The sequence below is a fragment of the Anser cygnoides genome, chromosome 7 (assembly GCF_040182565.1).
Source record: "Anser cygnoides isolate HZ-2024a breed goose chromosome 7, Taihu_goose_T2T_genome, whole genome shotgun sequence".
Lineage (NCBI taxonomy): Eukaryota > Metazoa > Chordata > Aves > Anseriformes > Anatidae > Anser > Anser cygnoides.
Window position 1 is genome coordinate 4,751,796 of NC_089879.1, and position 10,280 is coordinate 4,762,075.

At 40.2% G+C, this 10,280-nt stretch overlaps 2 protein-coding genes across 7 annotated transcripts in view; one reads left to right on the forward strand and one right to left on the reverse strand.

Moving 5' to 3' along the window:
• The window catches only part of IKZF5 (IKAROS family zinc finger 5), a 12,459-nt gene extending 5,795 nt beyond the window's left edge, over positions 1-6,664 (forward strand). For 3 of the 6 annotated variants that reach the window (XM_048077993.2, XM_013185827.3, XM_013185829.3), the window contains exons 6-7: positions 216-317; positions 1,352-6,664. In XM_048077993.2, the coding sequence (XP_047933950.1) occupies positions 216-317; positions 1,352-2,295 (1,046 nt within the window). In that variant the 3' untranslated portion in view covers positions 2,296-6,664. The remainder of the gene's footprint in view (positions 1-215; positions 318-1,351) is intronic. The other 3 variants (XM_048078231.2, XM_067000490.1, XR_007168810.2) reach the window with 2 other exon arrangements.
• Positions 6,665-7,751: 1,087 nt separating this feature from the next.
• Positions 7,752-10,069, reverse strand: PSTK (phosphoseryl-tRNA kinase). Its single transcript, XM_067000495.1, has 5 exons — positions 9,633-10,069; positions 9,220-9,448; positions 8,752-8,827; positions 8,170-8,263; positions 7,752-7,958 (listed from the first exon to the last, which is right to left on the reverse strand). Exons 1-5 carry the CDS (start codon positions 9,994-9,996, stop codon positions 7,753-7,755), a joined length of 969 nt encoding a protein of 322 aa, XP_066856596.1. The 5' UTR covers positions 9,997-10,069; the 3' UTR covers position 7,752.
• Between the last annotated feature and the right edge of the window lie 211 nt (positions 10,070-10,280).

Genomic DNA, 10,280 nt, shown 5'->3' on the forward strand with positions numbered 1-10,280 from the left:
CTTTTTCTGCATTCTTTATCCTTTGCCTTTTTAACAATATATGTGATATCCTTAATTTTAATACTGCACTGCATGGTGTCCTGATGGCAAGGCTGTTCTGCCGTTACCTTTAATGGCTCTTTCTGAAAGCCCCACTTTGTTCCGTTGTACACAGCCAGGGGACTCCAGAAAAAGGAAGGTTGTTCTTTGTTTTGTTTTGTTTGTTTCCACTTAAGGACAAGGACATCCAAGACCTGATTGTGGTTTTGCTCAGAAGCATGGTGAGGAAGCATGGCAAAGGGCTAAGACATGGATTGCATGGACTATGAAAGCTCAGAGTGAGTGAATCAGCATTATAATAGGGAAGTGGTAGTTGACCGGTAGCCTCAGAGCGATGTAAGTAAACAGATGATGCATCCTGGATAACATGCAAGTGCAGCGAGCTATCTGCTAAAGCAATTATGGTGCAGGCACGATCACACAACCATTATTAAGTGTAACTTAGAGCAGAATTAAATTCACGCAGAGTCTAACAGCAGTACGATTAGTAGTTCACCAGCTGTGTTGTATAAAGGGCTTGTGGCATGGAATGCAAATCTTTTTCTGTGGAGTGAAATAAGAACTTGTCTATGTGAATGGGCTTTCTGAATAAAGGGGATTTCTTTTCATTACATCCTTGTCTGTACCAATCTTTACATGTGTATCTGAGTACATGTATATGCTTATCAGAAAATCGTAGTTTCAGTTGGTACAGAGTAGCACAGAAATTGCTTTCTTGCCTCTTGAAGAGCCAATGATATACAAAAAAAATAATCCTTTACTCACTACTCCTGGTTGTGATAACTCTTCAGCCACAGGATTCTTTTTGAAAACTCAGTTCTTGAGTGTATGCCTGTGTACGTGGATTATTTAGATGATAATTCCAGGATGTTTAAAAGTAGAAATGTTTGAAAGATAACAAAAGAATACCCTCCATCATTGTTTAAACACAGTTACCAGTAAGAAAATCACAGTACAGACATTACTGTAGCCTACTGCTTGTGTGCTTTAAAGGTGAGGTGGAGTTTGGATCTAGTGAGTGCACCACACAGACATCCCTGCATTCAGTGCTCGGCATTGTTGCTGCAACTCCTACTCAGGTTACCTGTTATGCTAGTTCCGCTCACAGTTTTTTGATGCTCTCTCACTTGGGAGAGGCAGACATGTCTAACTTCACTCCACTATTCCACCAAATACCCAGCTAAAGTCAAGACTAGCTGCAGTTCTGAAGCTGCATTTGAACTATTTGATTAGCAGTTCACAGTTAGCTACTTTCTGTTCCATGAAAAGCCTTTTTCAGTGAGATGCTCTAGTATCTATTTTAATTTTCCAGGTGAGAAGCCACACAGATGCCACTTGTGTCCCTTTGCATCAGCTTATGAACGCCATCTGGAAGCACACATGCGATCACATACCGGTGAAAAACCGTACAAGTGTGAGTTGTGTTCCTTCCGCTGCAGTGACAGAAGCAACTTATCTCACCACCGGAGGCGCAAACATAAAATGGTGCCTATCAAGGGTACAAGGTCTTCCCTAAGCAGCAAGAAAATGTGGGGGGTTTTGCAGAAGAAGACCAGCAACTTGGGGTACAGCAGAAGAGCATTAATTAATTTGAGCCCACCTTCCATGGTGGTTCAGAAACCAGACTACCTTAACGATTTTACTCATGAAATCCCAAATATCCAGACTGAAGCATATGAGAGCATGACAAAACCATCCCAGAGCAGCGGGTTGCCAAGAGATCCACAAGACCTTATGGTAGATAATCCTTTAAACCAGCTATCTACGCTAGCCGGACAGTTATCTAGCTTGCCGCCTGAAAACCAAAATCCAGCCTCTCCTGATGTTGTTTCCTGTCAAGATGAAAAGCCTTTCATGATACAGCAGCCTACTGCACCTGCAGTCGTTTCGGCTGTGTCAGCAAGTATTCCTCAAAGTTCATCTCCAACCAGCCCAGACCCCCGGCCCGCACACAATCAGAGGAACTACAGCCCGGTGGCAGGGCCGAGCAGCGACCGCAGTGCCCACACCAGTACTCCCAGCATAAGCAACAGCCAACCAAGTACTCCAGCTCCCACCCTGCCGGTTCAGGACCCTCAGCTTCTGCATCACTGCCAGCACTGTGACATGTACTTTGCGGACAATATCCTTTATACTATTCACATGGGATGTCATGGATTTGAAAATCCTTTTCAGTGCAACATATGCGGGTGCAAGTGTAAAAATAAGTATGACTTTGCTTGCCATTTTGCAAGAGGACAACATAATCAACATTGAGAACATGCTTTCATTTATTTTTTTTTAACATATGACAATATATTTTTCATACTTGCTGAAGGAAAGCTTGCACGTTCCCCATAAGGAATCTTCACGTTAAACAATTGGAAAAAGGAGGCAAACTTACTTCTTTGTTGTCATAAAACTTGCCAGAGGAGTTTTGTATAACGTGGTTGTTATTTTATATGTAGCCTTTCAAAAAAAAAAAAAAAAAAGGAAAAAGCAAGTGAAGGTGTTATAAGAATTGGAATGCATTAAGATGTTTCGGTTGCTAAATTTAAGTTGCTTGCACTTAAAATCCCAATAAACATTCTACAGATGTAGAAGCAGAGCACATGTCCTGAAACATAGGATGCAATTACGAGATTATTTACCAGGCAAGATAAAATGTTAACCATTAACTATGAAGGGTGAATGCAATGACATGTGGTTACTTTGGAGACATACTTATCCTTGAAAACTTAGCTACTATCAAGCTGAAATCACAAACAGAGGCAACTTTCACGTACAAATTCAATTGGATTTAAAAGTTAACTTTAATCTGATTAAGGTTAGTATGTTTTTACTTAGTATAGCGCAGACTCTTCATGCTAGGGCTCGAACACTATTATTTTTAAGACACCTCGCAAAATTAGAATATAAAGGTTATTGTGAATTAACCTCTGGTAGGAAAAAAGAGCCTGGCATTCACTAGCTGAGTAAAGAAAAATTAAACATGACAACTTGTTTTAAACTACACTTACCGAAATTTTGTGTCCTTCTTTTTAAAAGGAGGTAATTCTTCACAGACAGTCATAATAGAGAGCTCGTAGAACTAATACAGATTCAGTGAGACTTTAACTGCCTTAAACTAATTTGTACACATATTTAAAATTTGCACAATTAGTCTTCTGTCTTGCTGATAGGAGTTCTAATAGAAACAAACAAGAGGTTTACAAATTAAAAGTAGTTTGTTCGGTTTTCTCTTGGGCTAAGCTACAACTGGTAGGTTGCATATATGTTTGAAAGTTTTGGAATCTAGGTTGTTGTAAACTTCAGCTAACTTGGAAATCAGTTTTGTCTTGTCCCCTCCCTAAATTTGTTATCCTTTTGGTGTGCTAGAAATCAGGGGAAGAAGTTGTGCATTGTTGTTTTTCTTTTCCTTTTTTTTTTAAAAAAAAAAAAACCAAACAGATCATGTAGTAGGCAGGCAAAGGAATACTGGCTGGCTACGTTTGAAGTCATTGTGATTAATATTGTAGGTGGCAAATGGTCACTAAAGATGTACACAAAGTCCATTGCACATTTATTTTTTTTAATTCTGTACATCTTACTTTAGAAGCACCTAGGCTAATGGACAGGCACTTTAATATAAACCTAATAAAACATCCTACTAAAATTAATAGAAGCTTTTGATATGCTACGTAGGAATTTGTAATGTTTCAAAAAAGGGAAGAACTGTTACTTTTCCCATATTTAGACGTGCACTTTTACCTTAGTTTGTCTTAGCTGAGACAAATTAAAGCTTCCCTGATATTCTCCTTTTACTATCAGCAAAATATGTCAGAAAATATAATTTGTTAAAAGTAGGAAGAAGATTTGATTAATGTTCTGGAAGTCAGAGGCTGCAATCTGAATAGCAAATGTTCGGCTTATTCAGATTTGTATTGTCATGGGAGCCAAAGCTCCAATGGAAGAACTTACAATGACTTCAGTGTTAGATCAATATGCAGGAAAAAAATGCTTCTGGAAATGTTGGCATGGGAAGTAATTTTCAGTTGAATGAATTAGAAATTTGGGAACTGAATACACTTCTCTACATCTTATTTATCTGCTGTTGAATTTTCCATGCTGAAATAACTAGTTGAAGGAACTGGATTCTTGTCCATACCTAGTTAAGGGGATTAGAAATACTCTGTTTCGGTGTTTCCAAGGCAGTGAAGGTTAAGGATAACATGCTTTCACTCCTAAAAATGTTTTGTTTTCTGGTTTGTGTAACTGAGAATATAATTTCCATTTTACGTAATGACATTCTTTATAATCCCCTAATATCCCTTTGTTGCTTTATACCTTTAAAATTTATTTTCAGAAGGAAAACAGCAATTCTTTATGCAGAAACTGATATGCAGAGGACCTGGAGTCATCTACTTGCATGTCTTTTTGCATTTTAAAGACTACAGTAAAGTTGGCTAAACTGAAATTTAGTTGGAATTTATTGCTCCTGTACAGATTTTGTAACAAGACCCTTCCAGTCAAAGAACAATTTAGAAATGATAGATCTTTTGATCACGTTTACACAATCGACAATCTAAATTTGGCTAAAATACAGCATTAGTACCCCAAACGTTGAAGAATGCTACAGTTAGTAATCTATAGAGGCCATTTTCCTTGCCTTTTGACAGATGGTGTAAACTTTTATTCCTAGGTTTTAGCAGCTACAAGGAAGCTTCTCAAATTGTGTTGCTACAAGGAGTAACTTCCAATTCTGAATAACGCAGATTGCAACAGCTAAGTTGTCTTTGGTTCGTGGCTCCAGTCCTTGTCCCTCTCGATACCGGTAGGGAGATAAACTCCAATGTGCACAAACGTTGAGATTTCATTCTTCTGTTCTTTATACCACTTCTGATCTATTAGGATTTTCATTGTCAATGCCCCTAAATGTTACAGACTTTTCTTTTGGTAAAGGCTAATGACTTGGTGATTTAGAAAAAATGACTTGTGAACCATAATTCCCCTGAAAGAAATTTTAGGTAGGAGAACAGTTAGGTCACTAATAGAAGGAGCTGCTAGCAAGAGGAAGCCTGCATGACATTATTGAAAAGGGGATCTCTGTTGAGGGGGAACATTTTCTTAATAATAGAACTCATTAGGGGAAAAAAAAAAAAAAAAAAGGACCCCAAACCTTGCAAACTATTATGTAGCAGTATTTTAATACTGCTGACTTCATATCAGTTTCTACTTTGAATTTCCCTAGGAAAAGAGAACTATCTTGAACATCTAAAAACTGAACAATTACAAAAACGTTTTTCCTCCCTTCTGTGCAAGCTCCCATTTGCGAGGGAGTGGCTCTTAAGCAGCAGCAGGCTTTAGTGTTCACTGCTTGATCCTCAACCAGATCTGGGGGGTGGATCCCTGTTACCTGCTTAGTCCTTCACAGAGAGTCAGCTTCTGGACTAGGATTCCTAGTTTTTCAACCTAATACTGTGTGTTCGGTTGTGCCAAACTACACCTATTTCCTTCCAACTACTGAGTAGGTTTGGAAGGTGTATTTTGACATTAGTTTTTCATAATGCTGTACATACTATTTACTATAATTTAAAGAGCAGAATTAGTACTGGAAATTTGTTTTAGGGTATTATGGTCCTGACAATTCCCATGCACAGGTAGGCCTTATTCATTCAGAGTCAATGTCAGGATCTGTAGGATCAAGTCCTCAGCAGGACTTCCCACATTGAGTTCTCTGTGCTACACTGCATTAACTTAAAAAAATAAAAATAAAAAATCCTTATATTATAAGGTGGTGATTAACATCTTTACTTGTATTAACAGGGAAGTTTGGGAATGAGCTAATTTTTTTTCTATAGTTTCACTCTGTTAAATTCTGTAGTTGCAAAACATTAACTTTGTGAGTTTTTTGTTTTTATTGTAATAGACTGTTTTATAGATTTGTTGACATTTTTAACATGCACTATTTAATACAGATTTAGTATTTTGAGAAGGAATATTCCAATGAACACGCAAATATTAGATTGAATATCTTGGTAGCTTATCTCAGTTAATACTCTTAAACCTCAGTTAATACTTTTACCAACTGTGAAGCAGCTAATAGGGAACAGTAATAGTTGTTTTTTCACAGATACAATGTTTAGACAAAGTTAATTTTGACATGAATTGTTGATTGGCATTTTTATATAAAATTTAAAGACGTGTTCCAACGTTGTTTCCTAGCAAAATTATCTGTTGCTATTTGTTCTGTTACAGAATGTTTTGGGGTTTTGCTTGTTTGCTTTTTGTTTCTTTTTGACGAAGGGAATGTAATTTAGAAGTCTTCACTGGCAAGTTTTCTATTAATTTTAAGCTCCTTTGAAAATCTACAGCAAATGGATGTTCTGCTGCAGGAAAATCTATCCCCTGCTGAAGCATTTTTCATTGAGCAATCTTTGTGTATGTGCTTCTGAGTACCTGCTTTGTTAATATGTATTTCAATGTAAAGAGCATATTTTGTATGCAAAACCGAAACCTGTTAGAGTTGTATTTTACAATTTTATTGTGTAGTGAATGTTTTCAGAAGACAAGCTTAATTCTGAAATAACTTGACTGTATCTAGTGCAGTTCATGTTGTGGAGCTTTGCTTTTGTAAGATAAGAATAAAATAACACTTTCTAATTAAGTTAGTGATTATGCTGTAGTAATTCTTCTCAACAGCTGGAACTGGTGAACTGCTTGTGAACTGCTTGTGTGTGACTTAGTCGTCTAAGGTATGGCAGTAAGCTTTTGAGTAAGCAAGGAACGGTACATTTATGTTTGTCTGCTTAATTGAAGATACCTGATTTTAGAACTGAACCAGGGCACTCCTGTTACTCTTTTCCACTGTTCATCTTTCACATTTGTTCATCTTCCAAATACTTTGTTTCCTCATATTCTGATTTCCTTATTAGCAACAGTGCTTGCATGTCTGAAAGCACAATTTTCATCATGGTAAGGTAGTTGTCACTGTGCATGGAATTTATACGTATGTTATTCTTTGTGACTTTGAAGGCAGCACCAAATTTTAAGTTCCTTTGGACATCCAAGTTATTCCCACACGCATGCATATGTGCACACAGTTCTCAGAATCTCAATTTAATGCATCTCAAATCTCTTGTTCTTTGTAGAGTTGCTGTCAGGGAAACAAGTAGAGAGCCCATGAGCCTGATCTAAAAATTGGACTTAAGAAACTGAAGCTTCATTGGAGCTTAGATGTCTACATGCTGACATTGGAACTACAGTTCATTGTCAACCCACCTAATGCTTAAAATGCTAAACTTCTTGCTTTTATACCTTTCCAGGCACAAAAGAGCTGTGGAAATGCTCAGCTACCTGTTTTGAGAGCTGAGCAGGTTTCCATCCAAGCTGCTCTTCAAAACCACAGCTGGATGATGTTCTGAGAAAGCTGATCCAGCTTGAAGTTGGTTCTCTTTGAGGGAAGCTGGACTTGATGACTTCTTGGTGTTCCTCCCAGGCTAAACTTTTTGTGATTCTGTCAAATTTAAAACCTAAGGATGGCTTCTTGTTGGCTTGCCCTCTGAAGTCAAACACAGTGTGCTAGCTTGTTTCTGTTCTATAACATGGGGGCAGGAGTCATAGATGGCTTCCTTCTCTGGAGGCTCGAGCTCTCATATATTTTCAGCAGTACTGCTAAAGTAGTATTATGTTTTTAATGCTTTTTATTCTTAAAAGCAATCCAACACTGTCATTATTTTAAAATATACTCTGTCATTATTTTAAAATATATTTATTAACTACACTGGTTGCCTCACATTGGAATGAAGAAAATACACTTGTAGCAGGGTCAAAAGAGTGATTTTGTTGGCCAGTTTGATTATTCAGATGAGTTTCTTGCCGCAAATCTTCCAAAAATGCTGCTTTGAGTTTGTTGAGTTCTTCTGCCAGGTTCTTCATCTCACTTGGAAGCACGTTTTTATCTTAAAGAAAATGAAAGCCAACATCTTTATGTTAATTTTTAAAAATAAAATTTACAGACTTTGGCTCACATCCTACAAGTAACTTTGACAAGACTTCTGACGGATACTGCCTCAGTCACACCTGCAGGGCTGGAATTCCAGTTTACTCTGAGGGAATTCCACAGGTTTAGTCCTACATTGCCAGCTAGCACCTACAATACACTTCACATACCTTTTGCCTCCTTCATTGTTTGAGAGATGACTCGTCGGCATGTCTGATCAGCTTGATGGACAGTACTAGCTGCACAGGCCACTCGATCTGCTTCCTAGCCAAAAGGGCCGAGAAAGTGAGAACACATGCAAACACATTAAGTTCATCTAGATTGTTATCAGCTTTTGAAATAGTCCCTCTTCAAGAGCAAGTAACGTGAACACTAACTCAGTGTCCTGCACGGTGAGCATCTGCTCCTTTCGATTCTGAGGCAGAGTGCAACTGTCAGGCACATAAGTGACATTAAGAAGTGAACTTTATTTTCCTAAGTGTGACGTGTCAGCTCCAAAAGGCATTCTTGTTACTGCTGTAGAATATACAACAGTACGCTTAAAAGTAGTTCAAACTTGATCTTAGAGGTCTTCTCCAACCTAAATGATCCTATGATTTCAAGTAGGATCAACTTTTATGTACGTGGTTTTGCAACCAACTGCTATAGATCAATCTCAATTTTTGTCACTGTGGTGATCTGAGTACAATTCACGAATAAATTCATTCACCATCATCTGAAAGAGCTGTGACTTTTAAGACAAGTACTTCTACCTTCTGCTCAGTATTTTCCTCATTTTGCTTCACTGGATTTTCCAAAGCAGTGGCCAGCAAATTAATTATCTGTGCACTGAGAAAAAAAAAACAATAGAGAAAAACATCGATCAAACAGTTTTGCTGAATATTTTTCTTTCGCTTTGTAATGATACCTCATGGCAGAAAAAATGCAAATTTTCAGTTAAACTTATGAGACAGTGAGATAATCTTAGATAGCAAGTTAGACGAAAAACATTTACAAGTAAAACCACAGCCACAACCTCCAGTCTTAATGTTTCAGACAATGTACATGAATTCTAAACAGTTTGGAAACTGACTTTTGTGTTAACTCCACAAAGAAGGATGGCTGTGAGTTCCCAACAACTGATGTGTGTCGTGTGTAACTTCCAAAGATTGCCACAAGGAGTGTTTTTAAAATATTGTTTAGATTCAGTAAAAAAGCCTGTTTGTGGAAAGAAAACTTACTAAAAGCCCTTCATCAATACCGCATCATACTCTTCCTCTGAGGGGCATTCAGGACTTTTCAGGACGAGGCTGTTCTGCTCCCAGGCGTATTTCTTGGGGTCTGGCAGTTCTATTCTTGTCGCCATCAGCCGTATCGTCTCATCGGGGACTGGGTGACTCCTCAGGCGATTCCTCTGCAAGCACTGTTCAAGCGGGCACTCCAGAAATAACTGGCAGAAGCTCAGGGAATCTATGAGAAGATAAAGGGAGAATTTTACCTTCACGGCTGTGCAAGAAGTAGTTTCTGAGAGAAGAGCTCTGTGAGCGCCAGTGGTCTCATAACCCAACGACACAACCTTTGGACGCCGCAGCAAGCGAGGGCCGCTACAGCAGCCTGCCTTTTGCCCCAGAAGCCGACAACGAAGCGCGATTACACTTGCGAGCCAGCTGGTACACCTCGTATCGCATGCTCCGGTAGTAGAAGTTGTCATCCAGGACGATGCAGAGCGGCCGGGCGGCGGCCCCCGGCTCCGGCGGCCCCGGCTCGGCGCAGGCCGGCGGGGCCCTCAGGAGGCGCTCCAGGTGCCTCAGCACCTCCCGCCGCCGCCGCTTCCAGCCGGGCTCCGCCGGGCCGGGGGCCTCCTGCGGGATCAGCTCGTCGTAGGCCAGCACGGCGCAGTCCCAGCCCTGGCGGGGCGGCAGGAGGCGGCGCAGGGCCCGGCTCAGCGTGGACTTGCCGGCGGCCGGCAGCCCGCACAGCAGGCACAGCACCACACGGCCGCCGCCCGACCGCTCCATCGGGCCCCGTACCCGGCCCCGCCGCTGCCCGGAGCCGGGAGCAGGAGCAGGGTTGGGTGTCCCCGGCCCTACCGGCGTCCTCTGGCGGCTCGGAGGACCGGGGAAGGAAATGGGAGGAGAAATGAGGGTTTTAGGAGCGCCAGGGCACGGCAGGTGCGGCCGCTGCCGGCGAGGGGACAGCGGTGATTTTTTTTCTTCTCGCGGTCATAAATTCATCATATTAACCACGCGGACACTGGTGATTTATGTTAAATTCTGTTGATGTAGCACCTAAACGATAGGGA

What these genes read in the sequence shown, in the direction of transcription:
- PSTK (XM_067000495.1), bottom strand. Translation starts at nt 9,996, where the DNA reads ATGGAGCGGTCGGGCGGCGGCCGTGTGGTGCTGTGCCTGCTGTGCGGG. An exon ending in GTATTGATGAAGGGCTTTTA is followed by an intron (nt 8,828 to 9,219) that starts GTAAGTTTTCTT and finishes TTTTTTTCTCAG; the next exon opens with TGCACAGATAATTAATTTGC. An exon ending in AGGAAAATACTGAGCAGAAG is followed by an intron (nt 8,264 to 8,751) that starts GTAGAAGTACTT and finishes CCTTTTGGCTAG; the next exon opens with GAAGCAGATCGAGTGGCCTG.